Source organism: Alternaria ethzedia (genome assembly GCF_023757985.1).
Source record: "Alternaria ethzedia strain BMP 0044 chromosome Unknown scaffold_6, whole genome shotgun sequence".
Lineage (NCBI taxonomy): Eukaryota > Fungi > Ascomycota > Dothideomycetes > Pleosporales > Pleosporaceae > Alternaria > Alternaria ethzedia.
In genome coordinates this window covers 1,111,613-1,129,063 of record NW_026056199.1, presented here as the reverse complement: position 1 = coordinate 1,129,063, position 17,451 = coordinate 1,111,613, and the positions used below count along the sequence as shown (strand labels likewise).

General features: G+C 52.2%; 5 protein-coding genes across 5 annotated transcripts; 2 read left to right on the top strand and 3 right to left on the bottom strand.

Moving 5' to 3' along the window:
• Window positions 1–476: 476 nt before the first annotated feature.
• J4E87_003666 (uncharacterized protein) lies at window positions 477–2,414 on the bottom strand (the record flags this gene model as incomplete). The annotated part of the gene is made up of 5 exons (XM_049375291.1): window positions 477–724; window positions 910–1,056; window positions 1,561–1,786; window positions 1,837–1,894; window positions 2,332–2,414. The coding sequence occupies 5 exons, from the start codon at window positions 2,412–2,414 to the stop codon at window positions 477–479; spliced, it is 762 nt and encodes a 253-aa protein (XP_049235213.1).
• Window positions 2,415–3,404: 990 nt separating this feature from the next.
• On the top strand, window positions 3,405–5,459 carry BBP1 (Branchpoint-bridging protein; the record flags this gene model as incomplete). Its single annotated transcript, XM_049375290.1, has 5 exons — window positions 3,405–3,558; window positions 3,613–3,820; window positions 3,867–4,084; window positions 4,278–4,501; window positions 4,551–5,459. 5 exons carry the CDS (start codon window positions 3,405–3,407, stop codon window positions 5,457–5,459), a joined length of 1,713 nt encoding a protein of 570 aa, XP_049235212.1.
• A 654-nt stretch (window positions 5,460–6,113) lies between these two features.
• On the top strand, window positions 6,114–8,896 carry J4E87_003664 (uncharacterized protein; the record flags this gene model as incomplete). The annotated part of the gene is made up of 3 exons (XM_049375289.1): window positions 6,114–6,137; window positions 6,195–6,683; window positions 6,737–8,896. 3 exons carry the CDS (start codon window positions 6,114–6,116, stop codon window positions 8,894–8,896), a joined length of 2,673 nt encoding a protein of 890 aa, XP_049235211.1.
• Window positions 8,897–12,913: 4,017 nt separating this feature from the next.
• Window positions 12,914–13,879, bottom strand: J4E87_003663 (uncharacterized protein; the record flags this gene model as incomplete). Its single annotated transcript, XM_049375288.1, has 2 exons — window positions 12,914–13,378; window positions 13,433–13,879. 2 exons carry the CDS (start codon window positions 13,877–13,879, stop codon window positions 12,914–12,916), a joined length of 912 nt encoding a protein of 303 aa, XP_049235210.1.
• Window positions 13,880–14,180: 301 nt separating this feature from the next.
• On the bottom strand, window positions 14,181–15,824 carry J4E87_003662 (uncharacterized protein; the record flags this gene model as incomplete). The annotated part of the gene is made up of 4 exons (XM_049375287.1): window positions 14,181–14,619; window positions 14,668–15,314; window positions 15,366–15,688; window positions 15,740–15,824. 4 exons carry the CDS (start codon window positions 15,822–15,824, stop codon window positions 14,181–14,183), a joined length of 1,494 nt encoding a protein of 497 aa, XP_049235209.1.
• Between the last annotated feature and the right edge of the window lie 1,627 nt (window positions 15,825–17,451).

Genomic DNA, 17,451 nt, shown 5'->3' with positions numbered 1-17,451 from the left:
TGTCGTTCTGTGACTAAGTAAAATGATGAATGGTCTTGAAACTCACCCGAGCTCACGCGAGAAAATGCCAAGGTGTAAAAGTTCCAAGTGGGTCATATTCACGAACGAGCAGTGGGAATGGTGCAGGTCTACCCTGACTTGTTTGGCGTTTCGTAGATGGTACCTGCAGTGATGCGATGGTGGCGCAATGTTGTTTATAGTCTGGAACTTGAGGGTGTTAGTTGGCGTGAAAGTGTGCGCCGTCTAGGACAATTGTAACAAAGTTCGGATTCGGGTTCGTGGTGCGCTACTAGGTAGACTCTAATTTGACTTGATCCGATTGGTCAAGCGCCCAGAATCCTTGGATGCGATTGGCTACAGATCAAGGGTTTCAAGGTTGCTTGTCCGCTCCTCTCTCACATGAAGCACCTTCATGCCCAAGGACCTTCACTATGACGAGACGTCATCTGTAGTCATTTGGAATATGCAAAAATAACTTACTTTTGCTTCTCAGCATCCTGCTTCATGCCGCCCTGGATCCATTTGCGGCTCTTGGCAGCGTACTCCTCCATCTTGTTCTTGTCTGCGAGGAGCTCTTTGATCGTGTGAGGGTCCGGGACATGACGACCCTTTTCAACACCGGGTCGGGATGTCATGCGCTCTTCCCAGGCCTTGAGGGAAGGAAATTCGTCGATATCAACCCCAGCCCAGCCTGCAGACGCCACCCAGCCATAGTGCGAGATATCTAGCATATATCAGCACATATCATCATGGGTATGCTGGAGTATCCAGCTGCTTGTGAATGCTGGGTAGGAGATGTTGATGTTGACGACGTTTCGGATAGATAATAGATGCTCCCATAGATGGTGCCATCATCTGCGGATGTAGATGTCGAGCTCACCGCTCAGTACATTCGAGGGGAATGCTTACCGGCAATTGTACATTTCTCGCCACACAGATACGGCCTGTTATCTGAAGCAAGATGCTTGTCAAGCACTGAGTACAGACGACGTGTCTCGTTCTGGTATCGGTTGACACCGTACTCAATGTGCTCAGGGGCATATCGTGTGAAATGGTCTGCGGTCCACGTTAATCTGATATCCCAGCTGACATGGTACATCTCGGCTCCATTGCAGTATTGTGAAGCAGTCTGACGCCAAAGAGGCAGTAATCTGCGCCACCAGGGTGACTGTGCCTCCGATGGCTTCTGGAAATACCTCCACATCGGAACCGACCCCCACATCGGAACCAAGATCTACAGCACAGCCGCTCGAGCGGTAATGCTGTCTCGTGAGGCTTTCCTCGCTTACTATGGGAAGACTGATTCGATACGGTCATCTGGGTCGATGGAACCTGAGTACCAAAGCCAAGACGATGGACTCGGCGATCAAGCCATGCTGCGCCCATCTTACTATACATAACAACATCTCATTGCCGCTCCATGTATGGTATTGAATGACGACACCACCTTGAGAGCGGTAACGAACCGTTGCTGCAGCGGGTGACAAGTCCACATGATCTCGGGACTGCCGTGAAAAAGCAAAAACCAGAAAGAAAAAGCATAGGGAAAGTCATACTTACTAGCTTGACCCTGCATCGGACCAACGCCGGCGTTCTGAAAGTAAAGCCAATTTTTCATGGCATACCAGTCTCGTGTTCCCTTGGGAAAGCTGATCTTGTGATCTGAGTCGTAGCGATCGACAAGGTACTCCATGATGCTTCCGGATTCGAAGAGGTTGATAGTCTCGCCGTCGGTGAAGGTGTCGGTCAGTGTGGGGATTCGTCCATTGGGGTTCATCTTCAGGAACTATCTGCCGTTAGCATGGTATTGATGCGAAAGGGGAACATAAGGCTGACCCATTCTTCCTTTTGTGTGTTCTTGGAGATGTCGATCTTGTGGACTTTGTAAGGGAGACTGCGGATATCAGTAAGCTGAGCTAACCTTGAATGCATGATATCGTTTTTCCATAACCACTGTGAATTATGAGTAAAAGGATGTAGCGCTTTGGAAATGTACGTTATTCCGCCATGGCTAGCCAAGGGCAGTATCCAGAGGCATTCGGAGGTCTGGCACAAAAGTGAACCATCGCAACAGGCACTTTCCGATGTGCAGATGCTGCTGACCATACCCCAAGGTACTTCATGTAGGTCAAATTCATCTCTTGGCTTGTTTTTCGTTTACTTCAAGCTTCTCGGAAATACCGAGGTTGCTGTCCATTTCTTTCGCACTCGTGCAATGACAAGAGCCTTGACAGCGGAAGAGATGGAAATAGAAACATGTACTGCTAGGTTTCCACAAGGAACATCCCCGAGATTGCAGGAGACGTCTTACGTGGTCAGAAAGATACGTACCCTAATTCCTCCAGAGTGATGGAGACCTTGATGCCATTAGGCGTCTGGGTGGTGTACAGGTTGATGTCCGATTGCTGAGACATTTTTGCGATGGATCGGTAGCTGTAAGTCGACACAGAAACAAGCAAAGAATCGCTGTAGTTTGTAGCTATGTAGCTTGAGAACTGACGTAGTGGAGCTTTGTGATCAGACAGCTGCGATGATGAAAGTGGGGTGTAATGAGGGGCAGCTTCGGGCGGAACCAGCCTTCATGCTTTGTTAATAGTGCCGACGGCGAAAACTGCGGCGATTCGTAAGCGATTCAAGAATCCGAATCTTATGCTTTAGCTACTGTTGTCAAGAGCCTTGGTGTCAAGGAACAGCTAGTTCAGCAAGCTCATTGCTTAGAAGCGACTGCCAAAGCCTGCATCATCCAAGAGCAACGCCAGCCCCAGCACTCGTAACTCGGCCATCAAACGTGTCCCTTGTACAGCTACGGAAGTTGGTGAGGACTATGTAGAGGCCAGCATTTCGTCGAATAAACCATAGATTCAAATGTGGTAGCAGCTGGAAACATTAGGTACAAAAGGAACGATTCCAAGGTTGTTAAGCAAAGCGGAGAACGGAAGCAGCCCCAAAGGTTTCGGCAAGTGAGTCTTCGACACAGCAAAATGGAAACTTGTCGATAAACTCTTACGGCGGTAGCTTCCCTAGTATCGCTGACGAAGCGCTGTACAGTCTGGTTGTACTGCACGCGCATAAGGTTGCCCAGGTGATGTTGAGATAACCGCAGGCTCTGGAATGGGCCAAGATCGCACTCAACGCGGGGTCTCGGACATGCTAATATGATGACTAGAGACAGGCGCGTCGTGACAAGCTTACATAGTGATATCAGGCTACGAACTACGCGAATATGTGAATGTAATCGTGAGATTCGCGCAGCGGCGTGCACGTGATCTGCAGGGCAGCAAACCGCAGCCTAAAGCGGCCAAGCGCGCTCCCTACTAGCCTGAACCTTTGCCTCGTCGCGACAGCCTCCACTTTCTCACCAACTACACCTCCATCGCAACCACAACCTCTTGTCAACAGCAAATATGTCGTGGCGCAACCAGGGCATCACGGGCTCTAACAACATCCCTCTAGGTACTCGCCGTCGTTTCGGTGGAGGCGACGATGATGGCGGCTACAACCCATCAGCGCCCGCCGAAGGCTTGTCTGAGTTGAAGCGTGGCCGCAGTCCTGAGCGCAGTAAGTCGAGTCTTCCCACGCACTTCCATTCATCTGCTAACAACCAAGCTGCAGACTCTGCCGACGGTCCGCGACAGCGCAAGAAGCGCAACCGATGGGGTGACGCGAGCGAGAACAAGGCTGCTGGCTTGATGGGCTTACCGACTGCCATCTATGCCGCCATGACGACTGAGCAACTTGACGCGTATACTCTGCATCTGCGCATTGAGGAGATTACCCAGAAGCTCAAGATCAACGACGTGGTCCCAGCCGATGGTGACAGGTACGTGGCTTCCCTCCTCAAACGTTGGAGATGCTAACATGAACAGGTCCCCATCGCCGCCTCCCCAGTACGACAACTTCGGTCGGCGTGTCAACACTCGCGAGTTCCGCTACCGCAAGCGCCTCGAAGACGAGCGCCACAAGCTCGTTGAGAAGGCGATGAAGACGCTTCCTAACTACCACCCACCTGCCGATTACAGGCGGCCTACTAAGACACAGGAGAAAGTCTACGTTCCGGTCAATGACTACCCGGAGATTAACTTCAGTACGGAACTAACCCCTCTAACTCCCCTCTCCCTGTTTTGCTTTACCCCAGCCTTTGTCTTGACCAGCCTGCTCAGACTGCTGGATGTTCACGTGCATCTAGTGGCACCTGCAGTACAGCTATGTCACTAACCCTAACCCTTTTGCTCACAAATTTTTGATCATACACTAACCACAGCTTTTTGCACTAACAGTTGGTCTACTCATTGGCCCCCGTGGAAACACCCTCAAGAAGATGGAGACCGAATCTCAGGCAAAGATTGCGATCCGTGGCAAAGGCTCCGTCAAGGAGGGTAAAGGACGTTCTGATGCAGCTCATACCAGCAACCAGGAGGAGGATCTCCACTGCTTGATCATGGCCGACACCGAGGAGAAGGTCAACAAGGCGAAGAAGCTTATCCACAACGTTATCGAGACTGTAAGTCACCACTCTCTTCCCAATTATGTACATGTACTAACACTTGTAGGCTGCTTCCATCCCTGAAGGTCAGAACGAACTCAAGCGCAACCAACTTCGTGAGCTTGCTGCCCTCAACGGTACCCTTCGCGACGACGAGAACCAAGCCTGCCAGAACTGCGGTGAGATCGGTCATCGCAAGTACGACTGCCCGCAGAAACAGAACTTCACGGCCAGCATCATCTGCCGCGTCTGTGGTCAAGCTGGTCACATGGCTCGCGATTGTCCCGACCGCAAGGTTGGACAACCCTGGCGCAACGACAACCGTTTCCCCGACCGCGGTCAGCCAGCTCGTATCGCTGCTCCGGAGAACGAGCTCGATGCTTTCATGGCCGAGATGGGCGGTGCTCCTGGACAGCCTCGTGCGGCGATCGAGTACAACGGCAACGGTGCTGCTGGTGGAGACAGTTACGGTGGAGGCGAGCGTGCCGTCAAGCCCTGGGAGCGTGGTCCTACTGGTGGCTCTGCACCCTGGGCGCGCAACGATGGCGATGACCGTGGTCGCGGTGACAGCAACTCTGCTGCTCCTCCCCCCTGGGCTGGTGGCGGCGGCCGTGGCGGTCAGTCTTACGACCAAGGCTACGGTGCTGGCAACGGTGCGGCTCCTTGGGCTTCTGCTACTCCCACTGCGCCTGCGGCAGGTGCTGGTTACGGATACGGTGGTTATGGTTACGACCAGAACGCTGGCATGGGCGCTCCTGGTGCCTACGGTGCCCCTGGCTATGGCGCTCCTCCTCCTCCCTCCGGTCCTCCTCCTGGACTGGGTCCTCTCTTCCAGAGCTATGGTGGTGCTGGCAGCCCTCCTCCACCTCCCCCACCGCCGTCTGGATCTGTGCCTCCCCCTCCTCCACCGGGCGAGGCGCCTCCTCCTCCCCCACCTAGCGACGCTCCCCCACCACCGCCACCACCTCCGGCTTAGATGGACAGATGATGCAGCGATCGCGCAGATTCCGGATTGTGCATAGCCAGTTTTCGTGTCTATGCCCACTGGTATCTAGCTATTAACAGCTGTAGCAATATTTTTGTCTTGAAAGCGCAGATGATGGTCTTTGGGAGTCATGTACATCTAATTCGAGCAGAGAGCCGCTGGTATATGGCACAGGTAAGCTCACGGGCGAGGTCTAGTAAGTATGTAGCTTCTCGCACTTTGTGCTTGGATACCTAGGTGCTAGATATACTGTGTACATGAAAAAGCGAGGCCGTACTTAGCATTTTGAATGCAATTTCTCTTCGATACTTTGATGATACCTATACTTCGTGTGTGAAAAGCAGCCAACGGTTTCTGCAGTTATGATTTCCAAGTGAACGAGAAGTGACTACCTAGGTATGGCGACGTAGATGACGTTGCTCGCCAAGGCGGTGCTAGGACAAGCGGCGGGACCAGGCATGAGCGTGACAGGGCGGGCACATGCAGACAAGCTCATGTTGACGATGCGCGCTTGACTACTCGACCCTCTCATTTGCCTGTATCCTTCCCTCTAGATGCTTGCCTTGCGTGCTTCTTCATTTTCTTAGCGACTTGCGACCCCGCTCTGGGCCGCCCGCACTCACTCTCACCCACCCTACAGTCGCTATGGAGCGGATACGCGTGAGCAAGGTACGAGTCGCTGCGAGCTCTACAGGTTCCCCGAAGCCATGCTGATACTACTCCTAGGTGGAAGGCGTCTACCTCCTTCGTAGAGGCACGCGCTTCGACGGCACGCTGCATCTTATGCCCCACCATCTCGTCTTCAGCTACCTCCCCAGCCCGCCCGCAGACGCTCCTGCAGACGCGAAACCACCGCGGCAGAAAGAAGTATGGATAACGTATCCTATGATCAACTATTGTTCCCTCAAACCGTGCCCGCCCATCCTGCGCCAGGAGCCCTCGATCCGCATTCGATGTCGCGACTTTACCTTCTTTGCCTTTTTCTTCCCTAACGAGAAGAAGGCGCGTGACGTGTACGATAGCATACGGGCACTCTCGTGCAAGATTGGTAGACTGGACAAGCTACTCGCATTTAGCTACCAGCCAAAACCGCCGGAAGACCAACAGAATGGTTGGGATATCTACGACGCCCGCCGCGAATGGAAGCGGCTGGGTATCAGCCCTAAGGACACGGAGAAGGGCTGGCGGATCTCTGAAGTCAACGTGGAATATAAGGTACATCAGATGTGACATGTGAAGTCAAACACAGGTCTTGACGAGTGGAACAGTACGCGCCGACATATCCCGCCCTCCTCGTCGTTCCCACCAACGTCTCAGACAGCGTTCTCAGATACGCCGGCGAGTACCGATCGCGACAACGCATACCAGCCCTCGTCTACCGACATCCCATCAACAACTGCTCTATAACTAGAAGCTCGCAGCCCACACCGGGCCTGCGCGGGAATCGGAACCCTCAAGACGAGCGGCTTGTCGCAGCCATCTGGGCTACTAACCGTGGGTGGAAACCTGCGAATACCTCTTCTTCAAACTCTACAGAACTCACTCCCGACACCAGCGTTGTGAACCTGAATGATTCCAGTGCTAATAGCTCTTTTGTTGGGACAGTGGACGAGAATACGAACACCGGCAGGACCACCGCGGACGATCTGACGGCGTCTTCGGAGACAGACCCGGACGCACCAAAAGTATACGGAGCCCAGCAGCGTAACCTCATTGTCGATGCCAGACCTACAGTCAATGCGTATGCGATGCAAGCCGTTGGACTTGGCTCGGAGAAGATGGACTATTACCCTGGTGCGGAAAAAGCCTACCTCGGAATCGACAACATTCACGTCATGCGGAAGTCGCTTGATACAGTCATCGAAGCGCTAAAAGAGTCCGATCTAGTGCCTTTCCCTCCCAATCGACAGCTTCTGGCAAAGAGCAACTGGATCAAGCATATCGCCAACATACTGGACGGGACTGCGCTGATAGCCCGAACGGTCGGGATTATGCACTCCCACGTCCTTATCCACTGTTCTGATGGCTGGGATCGTACGAGCCAGCTCAGTGCACTAAGTCAGATCCTGCTAGATCCATATTACCGGACGTTAGAAGGCTTCATTGTCCTTGTCGAGAAAGACTGGTTATCGTTTGGACACATGTTCCGACACCGATCGGGTTTCTTGAGTCACGAGAAATGGTTCACTATAGAGAACGAGAAGATTGAGCGCAAGAGCGACGGCACTGGAGGCAGCAATCCCTTTGAGAATGCTCTCCGTGGCGCGCGGGGTCTCTTCAACCGACACAACGAGTCGAACGAGTCTCTCAATCAGCTGCCAGAGACGAACGTACCGGAAAACGGCACAGATGTTGCAGAACCTACTTCAGCAAAGCCGGCCCAGATTGGAGCTGCGGAAGAGCATCGCATTACCAAGGTGAACGAGCTGTCACCAGTCTTCCATCAATTCCTCGACTGCGTATACCAATTGCATTACCAACACCCAACCCGATTCGAATTCAGCGAGCGCTTCTTGAGGCGCTTACTTTACCATCTTTATTCTTGTCAGTACGGAACGTTCCTCTTTGACAACGAGAAGGAACGCATAGATACCAGGGCTAAGGAGCGAACAAGGAGTGTGTGGGACTACTTCCTTTGCCGGAAGCAAGAGTTCATGAATCCAAAGTACGAACCTGAGATTGATGATGCTGTTCGCGGCAAGGAGCGCATGATCTTCCCTCGGAAAGGAGAGGCAAGATGGTGGGCTGAGTGTTTCGGTCGCACTGATGAGGAAATGAATAGCTTTGGTTCTCAATTGCCGCCGACCCTCACACCACAGACCAGCAATGCCAGTACTGGCAGGAGTGGCACAAGTACGCCGATAGTTCAAGAACCTATTGTGACGGGTACAGAGACCGCGGAGGGAGCGACTGGAGCAGGTACGACGGTTAATCCTCCACCCACACACGCCGCCGGGGACCGTTCTCCGATGGCATCGAACACACCAAAACCTCTCGATGCCGCAGCTGCACTGGGACAGGACCTAAGGCAAGGAGTTATGGCGAGCTTCGAGAAGCTAGGGTTCACTGGCAACGGGAACAGAGCAGCGAGCCCAGCTGCAGCAAGCAGTAGACCAAGCGAAGACGTCACACGTGACATTGTGAAGCCAAGCTCAGACCTGAGTGCCGATATGGACACGGATCGACCAGCGCAAGATGCCACTCAGGACACGGTCTACGAGAAGCGGGAAGAGCCTATACAAGACAACGAGAAGACGAGCTCCGAAGTGAACATCGAACAGCCCACTGAGTCCGCGTCACACCAGGCTGTCGATTTGGGGCTGGGAGCAGACATTGTAGAAAAGAAAGCAGAGAACAGGAGTAGAAGTCGACAAAAGCCTAGCCAGGCGGTGGCGGCGAAGAAAGAGGTTGAGATGGAGATGCAATAACGAGGTGGGGTGTCGGATGATCAGTAAGCTGGTCATCCTTATGAAGTATGGAATCATGGTAGAGGTTTGACGAGACACGGTAATGCAGAGTTACGATGAATGCAACGAAAGATACCCCTCATTAGTACTTTAAAATGCAGCCTCTGTCGGCTGACATGTTTCACGCAACGTCCTGGTTCAGGTCAGATCTTCGCCTCGTGTGGATGCTACACCCTTTCGCGAAACAGCGAAAGCTCCTAACGACCTGATGTCAGATTGCCTTTGCAGACTTTCACACTGATGTTCTTTTGCATGTTGGCTGAATTGAACGAGTCTGTGGTTTGTCAAGTCGAGCGTCCTTGAGAATGATAGCCGGACACTTTGTTTCTAGCTTTCACTACCCCGCAAGAGGCGCCTTTTATATGTGTTGTTTATTAGCAACTGTTACACAAGCCCCAGCGCCCCTTCATCTAACCAAAAAACTTCAGCTTCCTGCAGTATCAACTCCACGACATAATCGTACTGGGACAGTGACATGACTTCGAAACCTTCAACACTCAATCTCCGCGATGCGATACGCATTGCGCTGATCTTCGCCATACTCGCATATGCCCAGCTGCTCAGTCCACTGTCACTTTGGGCGGTTGTTGTGCGTCTCTACGTTGCAGGCACTACGTGCATTTCCATTGCGCACTTCAGCAAAGGCTGGGTCAGAACTACCATAGCTTGGGATGTCATTTACGGCATCCTTGTCTGCTTGTGTCCATTCTGGGGCAGGTCTCTTCTACGCATGACATGGTTAGGGTGCAACATTGACGGCTGGCGCTTTCAACTCGTCTATTACACCTTTGTTGCTAGGAAATTGATCTATCTTCTGTCCACTAACTATGGCAGCGATGTCGAGGTAAGATACTCCGCCCTCTTTCTACACATACTCGCATATTAACCGGAGGCTTGCGTAGGCATTGCTTCCAGAATATGAATATGCATATATTCATTTTCGAAGCTGTGTTGGCACGTTCACCTTCGTCATAGTGTATCTGGCCTTCTGGCGAAAAGGATATGGTTGGGTGGATGTAATGGTCGCGCAGTCCATTGTGACCTTGTTCGTCGAATACCTTTACCTAGCACACGCGAACTATGTGTAAGTTTGCATCAACCCCGCATGCAAGAAGAAAATTAGTACTCATCACTTGTCAGACATCTGCAAAAGACTGGACGGACGATTCGACAAGACGTCTGGCCGTACAAGGACATGTTCACGAAGAAGTGGGCGACGAATGATCGGGGACAGCGGCTGTACAGGATCAATCACATGTTCTTGGAGCACCTTGAATGGCTGCAAACGGGGAGGGTCAAGGATAGAGACTGAGGCTTCTTCGGTACTGTATTGTGGGTTTGAGCTGATTGTATAGAATGATGAAATGAAGTACCCAAGCTTGTCTTCCCGAGTGAAGGTACTCATTACTTCCACAACTTTTCGCCGGCTTCATATCCCGAGACACGAGGCAACAGATATGGTGTGTAACGGCATCAATCGTGGCACATGAGTGGTGAAAATCGGACTCTGTAGGTCGTGGAAAGCATACCTAGGTATGACTGTCAGACTGTCCGCAAGTGACAGGAATCGTCCGATGCCGAGACTTCTGAGCCGCAGCTCTTATGAAGGTGCCAGTGCCGATCTCCCAGAAATGAACCTTAGCAAGCTTGAAGGTATCACGTGGGTATGGGAGCTAAAAGGCGAACTGTGCTGCTGCATGATGCCACAGCCAAAGAAAACCTGACATGGCGATATCCTTCGAGGATCTAGAAGCAGCTTGTTACACGACGAGAAGCGTGACTAACGTCGAGGGCTAGCAGACCCCAAAGGCTCAGGGCACAGGGATACGGTAGCTCGGGACGTGGGCCTACTACGAAGGAGAGTGGACTAGGCGCCTGCAGTACAGTAAGCCTCCCTGATTGGTGCCAAGTTATTGAACAACATCTGAGCAGGGTGTCAGGGTATACATGCACACCACCGTTATACCTGCATCAAGTCGTCGTCTACGCAAAAGACACCACCTGGGCAGCCAATCATCTGGCACCGGATATGATTCCATGCAGGCTACCTTTACACCTGCGTCAAAGGGCGTCGACATTGCTATCAACCATGAGTTCGTAAACCGCGTTTCGTTGCCCTGCTCTGCATCAACATCCCATCGCAATCAGCCACGAGTTCGAGAGCGAAGATCCCCATTCGCAGGATCAGGATCGACGAGTGAGGCTGATGGGTGAAGTGGCCTAAAACAAGATCAACCACAGGCGAGAGACCCCTGCCTGTGGACGGGAACTTGCAGCGCTGCGGATGAGAGGACGGATTGAGTTCGAAGCCCGAGCGTACCCTGATCCTATGAAATAACTTAGTGGGCGGTCGCTGCCTACTTTTGCTTGATACCGAAGTACCCAAGTACCTAGGTACCTTAGTCTTTTCCGACTCGGCTGTACTGCGAAGGCGACTTGTTGCCAATAAGGCGCCAAAGAAAATTACGGGAGATAGAGATCGGGCTTGATACGACGACTGCAGTCTAAACAGGGGTTAGAAGTATATTGAACGCAACTGGATGGTTGTGTGCGCAACGTGTGGTTAGGTACCAGCTACCCACTCACTCTCGGGTCCCGCCCATGCACCCACCAAACTGCTCGCAATTCTGCCACGACACCACGCCACGGAGGGCACAACGGGCTATTTAAAATGACACTGTATTGACTTTTGTTCAGGTCAGCGGTGTTCTGCAGCTGAGAACGCCGGTACATAAAGAGAGTGATCCTGTTGCGACATGAGATTTCGAGTCTCATTCGCGCCAGCTCTCTTTCAAAGCTGTAACCTTGAACATATACATCCATCCACATTTCTATGATGAACCACGGCAGCAGTTACAATTACCTCAGCTGGTTGCATTATGTTGCTGGACCATGTGGTCCCTCATGCCCGTACTGCCCCAACTTCTCGCCTGACGCACCTTACACCACGTTATCTTGTGAGCATGTTGTCCGCTTTTCACAAGTTAAATGCACTAATCATTTAGCGCCTTCCATCGCTTCTCCTGTAGCAAAGCCTGATAACTTCAGCCAAGCCCAGTCGAGCTTTGCCAGACCAGAGAGTGCCACGGGCACGCCCTCGCTTGGTATCGGCCATGATGACAGGGCTGGTTTAGCTGAAACCGGATCAGCATACGCTTATACCACAAGTCCAAGTTCATTCCGCGCTTATCAGAGTAGTGATGAGGTCTACCAGCCGATGAATGCACATTATCAGCGCGTCCAGGACACTTACATGTATGTGCTGGGGACCTATAGCCTTCATTATCCTGACTGACCTCACATCAGCAACATTGATCTACCGTTCCGTTCTTTCGACGCCGGGAACAACATGCTCCAGGGAATGGAAGTGTCAGAAGTGTTTGACTTCCGAGGACGAACTCTCAACGATACCCCGTCGACTCCTGATCCAGCTCTTCCGAGGGCTACATTCTCACCACTATCCACTCCTCTCCCACACGGGCGGCCCCTCATGACCTATCGTTCGAACTCACCAAGCATTGACACGTACAACGTCGTCAGATACTTGCCCGCTGTCGGGAGGCTCATGTTCGTTTGTAGCGAACCTCAGTGCTATGGACGCACCTTCGGTCGTCGGCAAGAGTTGGTGCGGCACTACAATGGAGCTCACGCACCACCAGATGCGGGCAACATGTTCTGGTGTGAAGTACCTGGTTGTGAGCGTGGTATCCGGCCATTTCCGAGAAAGGACAAATTGAATGACCATGTTCGGAAGGTACACATGTCGATGGTTGGAGCCGCGTCGTCGAACGAACTATGTGGTAACGTAGTGGCGTACAAGTAGATTCTTGTTGAAAAGGGTTATATGTTGTATCAGAGACGAATACCGAGTGGGCCTGTAAGGAAAATGCAAGCAGCCGCACAGTCGTAGTTCTTAGTACGTATGTCATCTGGTAACGCGAAGTAAAATCCCTGGATGTCAGAGCTATTCCACGCCATTCAAGTCGCCCAAGGATGGCCTCCTTTCCCAAACTTCGCATTACAAAAAGCCAACTTCGTCAACCTCTTTTCCAGAATCTCTTCCTTGTGCATCTCCATCTCCTCGTAGTCCCAGTTCACGCTCACCATGCTGCCTCGCAACCACTCTGCTCTTTCTGTAGATAGGAAAAGTGTCAAGCCTCCCGTGAGCATGGGGTCATCAAGGGCAAAGTCCAGATACTGCTTCGGCGGCATATCTGTTGCGACGAGGCCAGGGAAGAGGCTGAATGTGCGGATGCCAGGCTGTTCGTGATGAAGGAACTCCATGAACTTGGTTTGCGCGAGTTTACTGGGGATATAGGAGGAGAAGTCGGGGTACATGTCGCCCATTGTTCCGGTCGAGACCGAAATCACGGTGCCTTTGCCGTCCGGCGCTTGGGCGAGGAAGTGGTGCACGTTCAGATGTACGGCCTTGACGTTCACTTCCTAGGCAGGTGTCAGTAACCATGAAGGGGCATGTAGGCAAGAGAGGGGTCTCACAAAATCCTGCCACCATTTTCCTGGCTCACACTTGCCAATCATGGCTTGCGTCAAGGATCCGGCGTTGTTGACGAGGACATCGACTCGGCCGACGGCTTCTGCTGCCCTCCTCCACAACGTCGCAACATCTTCTTCCTTCGTGATATCGATGGGCCCAGACGACTGCACGATCGTCTCATCTTGGCCTAAGGCATCCAACTTCTCAACAACCTCTCGTAGTTTCTCTTCGCTCCTTCCGGTTATGACGATAGCCTTCGCACCGGCAGTTACCCATGCTTCAGCAATTGCTTGACCAATGCCACCTGTGGCCCCAGTGATTAGGACGGTCTTGCCTGCAGCTGAAAGGGTAGGGTTGCTAGGATCCAGGAGAGGGTTGTTTTTACGATGCACTTTGCTCGTGAGTTGGACGGGCCAAGTTATCGCATCGTAGTCTGGTTGGTCAGCCATTGTCCTGAGAACCGATGTAGGGAGTATGGTACTCGTTGTACAGTAGTATTGGTATCTATAACATGACGCGACTGCGGGGAATCTGTGCGCGTCTTGTGCCGTACCCACAATACGCGGCACGCGATAAGTACCTTCCGAAGCGGGACGCCGATGCCGACGCACGATCGCGGCGCGGACCACAGTGGCTAGTAGAAATCGCACGTCGCATATCCTGCGGATACGGGAACAAGATGCCGAATCATATAGACACAATCATCGTGTGGGTGTAATTGATGATATAATAGGTATCTCGGATTCGCGATTACTGTGTTTGTCCAAGACCCCAAGAAGGATCCAATATATCAGCGTTGAACCAGTCCAGAGAAGGTTGCGACTGAAACAGCTGCCACATCATGTCGTCGTTCCATGAAGATGGCATGATACCAGCAGTGTTGTCACTCCCACTGTTGTTCAAGATGCCGGGACCGTTGCCGAAAGCTGCCGACATAGGATAGGTGGCCAACGGTCCAGTCGGGTGTGGTGTCTGTCCATGGGTACCAGAACCCTGCACAAGAGGCCTGCAAAGGCCCAGCAGCGTGGCACACAGTCGATGTAGTCGATGAACATACTTGTTCTCTGTAACGAGTGCGGAAAGACCATCGGTGACATCTTGGAGGAGCTGGAAATCTTGGGCGCTGGATGTGCCGACGACGTTGCAAAATACGACGAAGAAGGGACAGAGTGGGTAAGAAAGCATACTCCTGGTAGTCGTCAGTAACTGTGTAGACATGAAATATAGTCGCACTTACCAGGCGAGGTAAGGATCATAGCCTTCGATGAAGTGATCCAAAGATCTTCCGAGCTCCTCTATGTCCTTTGCACACTCGAGTGCTTTCCGGGCGCTTTGGAGGCATTCTTCTCGTTCCAAGGGATTTGTCGTAACGGTGGGACTCAGGCGGTGGACCGACGTCAGGGTAGAAAAGTATCTGAACTCCATGCTCTTCCAGTGTATGAGAGCATCCGTTCTGCTATCCAAGAGATGAAGCTGTCGTTCCTTCTCCATGAGCTCGTAGATGTCCTTCATCTTTGTCCGTAGTTGCGCAACCTCATCGTTGAGTATAGTAGGCGATGGCTTTGTGTCCAATGTCAGATCCAGGATCTTGTCGAGTACGGGAAGCATTTCTAGAATGCTCATAGGGCTGGCTGGATCGGCTCGTAACAAGTACGAGGCTTTGACCGGAAGTTGAGGAAGAGATCTTGGTCGCAGCAGCAAAAGGCTCATGATACTGTCAAGAAATGCGCATTGGCCGACAAGTGCATAGATCTCGCTTTCGGAATCACTTTCAGGCATTGGCTTATCAATATGGTGATATCCCAGAGCTACAATAGTGCGCGATGCATGTGCCGTGAGTTCCCAACAACTCACTGGGTTACCCATAATTTGCATCATGATGGCCTGCATCTATTAGTAAATCATCTCGGAGTAACACAGCTACCATAGACGTACCCCAGTGATCAAGGCCTGAGCAAGTAGTAGGGATGGCGCGGTTAGGAAACTAATGCGGTCCAGAGCAGTAAGCGCTGCTGTCAGATGATTGAACTCCATTTGCTGGATGTGCGTTTGGACGGCTGCGCTTTTGGGGCCTTGTAGCTGATTTGCGTATAGTACAACAGCGCCTTGAAAGTGCACAATGACCTTGTACAGATTAAGGGTCTTCTCGTCCGCGTTTCCTTCTATTAAAGCGAGCGCGATCTTCTCAAACGCCTTTGGTGGTACATGATCGACAGTGTGGTAGCGAACGGCAGCGTTGCCCCGGTCTTTGGATTCAGCTAGCAGTCTTATCAGTTCTGTGTCAAGATTCTCCAAGCATATCGACTTACTGCCAAGGATAATGTTAAAGATCTCGCGCTTGGATATTTCAGTAGAGACATGCATCGACTCGTCAAAGGTACTTCGATCAGTCATGGTCGGCGTTGGGGTATTTGATAGCTGGTCAACGAACGACATGGCGGTCTCGAGGACCGAACGCTGATGGCCGGAGAGCAGTCCATTGGTAGAGAGCTCTTTGCTAATATGTACACGAGCTTCATGTGCTGTCTGGGGACTGTTATCAACATCCGAAGCTGGCACCGGGGCCGGCACATCTAGCGAGCTTGCTGTTCTCTGCCTCTTTGTCGGCCGGTCTGACGATGCTTCAATGGTCGGTACAGCGAAACTGTTTGTACACTCCTGCTCCTGCGCCAGGCTTGGGCTTCGGTGAACACTCTGGACTGAGTGCTCTAGACTCGAAAGCCGCTCCACGAGAGCTTTTATTTTTTCGTCCCTGCATCATCATCAGAGCTGGAACGAAAGGTGCTAATCGAGAAAAAGAACTCCTGTTCTGCATCTGTCACAAGCACGAGAGATGGGCATTTGCTTACGTCCGAACTTTAGGCTTAGGAACGCGCTTGTGTCTGTTGCGCAAGCACTCCGTCTTGGCTGCCACACAGTTTGCACATGGCTCTTTGCGATCACATTTCACCTGCGAGCTGTCAACGCTTCAGTCGCAATGCAGGTAGTGGCCCCATTGGGTCGGCTGCTCACCTTCCGGGAATGGCATAAGTCGCACGCGGGGACGCCTCCATGAGCAATCCAATTCTCTTCCGGCATTTTGTAATCCTGAGAGCAGTGGAGAACGCGACAAAGTGAGTAGTCCCCGAATCTAGGCTCGCTGCTGGAGGAGGACCGGCTTCATGCTCGGATATCTTGGCAGATTGAGACGGGAAATGAACCGTCCGAAGCTCCGACGTCATCTGCCCGACCTTCCCGGGACTGCCTTGTCCATGGCAAACTCCGAGGGCAGTGAGACATCGTCAGCAAGCCCAAACCTTGCTGCACGGTTGTTGAGACGAAGGTCCAAATCTGATTCTGCACCCCTACCCGTACGTTGTGCAATCGCAATGGCAGTCATGAAATGAAAAGGACCGCTCCCCGCTGACTGCAGCTGCCATTCTGGCCACTTGATCGCGTCAGGAATATACGATTGAGCACTCATATCTCCTGGGCCGCGCGTGCTCGAGCATTGCACGTGGCGTCGTCGCGAAAGCAGAGATGGAGGCACAGGTCCGATCAGAGCCGGTTTTATAATGCGACAACCGTTCCCACCTTATTTTCAGCACGTGGGAATCCTCCAAAGATGCCATAGCCACGGAGATGACTTGCAGCGATTGCATGCGTGGCAGTATCACAGAAAAGCAAATAAAATATGCGCAAAATCTCACAGCCGTTTCAGGAAGGACGCGATACACATTGCTGGCTGCCCCACGGCTACTCCCGCGAGGCTAGCCTTTCTGGGTGGAGGTGATGGGTATTTGGTTGGATGGGGAGTTGAGGGCGTAAGTAAGACGCGATTGAGCGATGCAATGTCATCAAGCGAACACGCCGTGACGGTGCCGAAGAAGGAAAGTGGTATGGCATGTCGCTAAGAGGACGTGGGATACCGACGTTTCGCGACGTGAAAAGATATATTTCCGTGGTCGTACAGATGTCATACTTACCAAGTATCCGGTAGCAGGAGTTCTCGAAGGAGCAAACGTGCAGTCAAAGTCTGCAG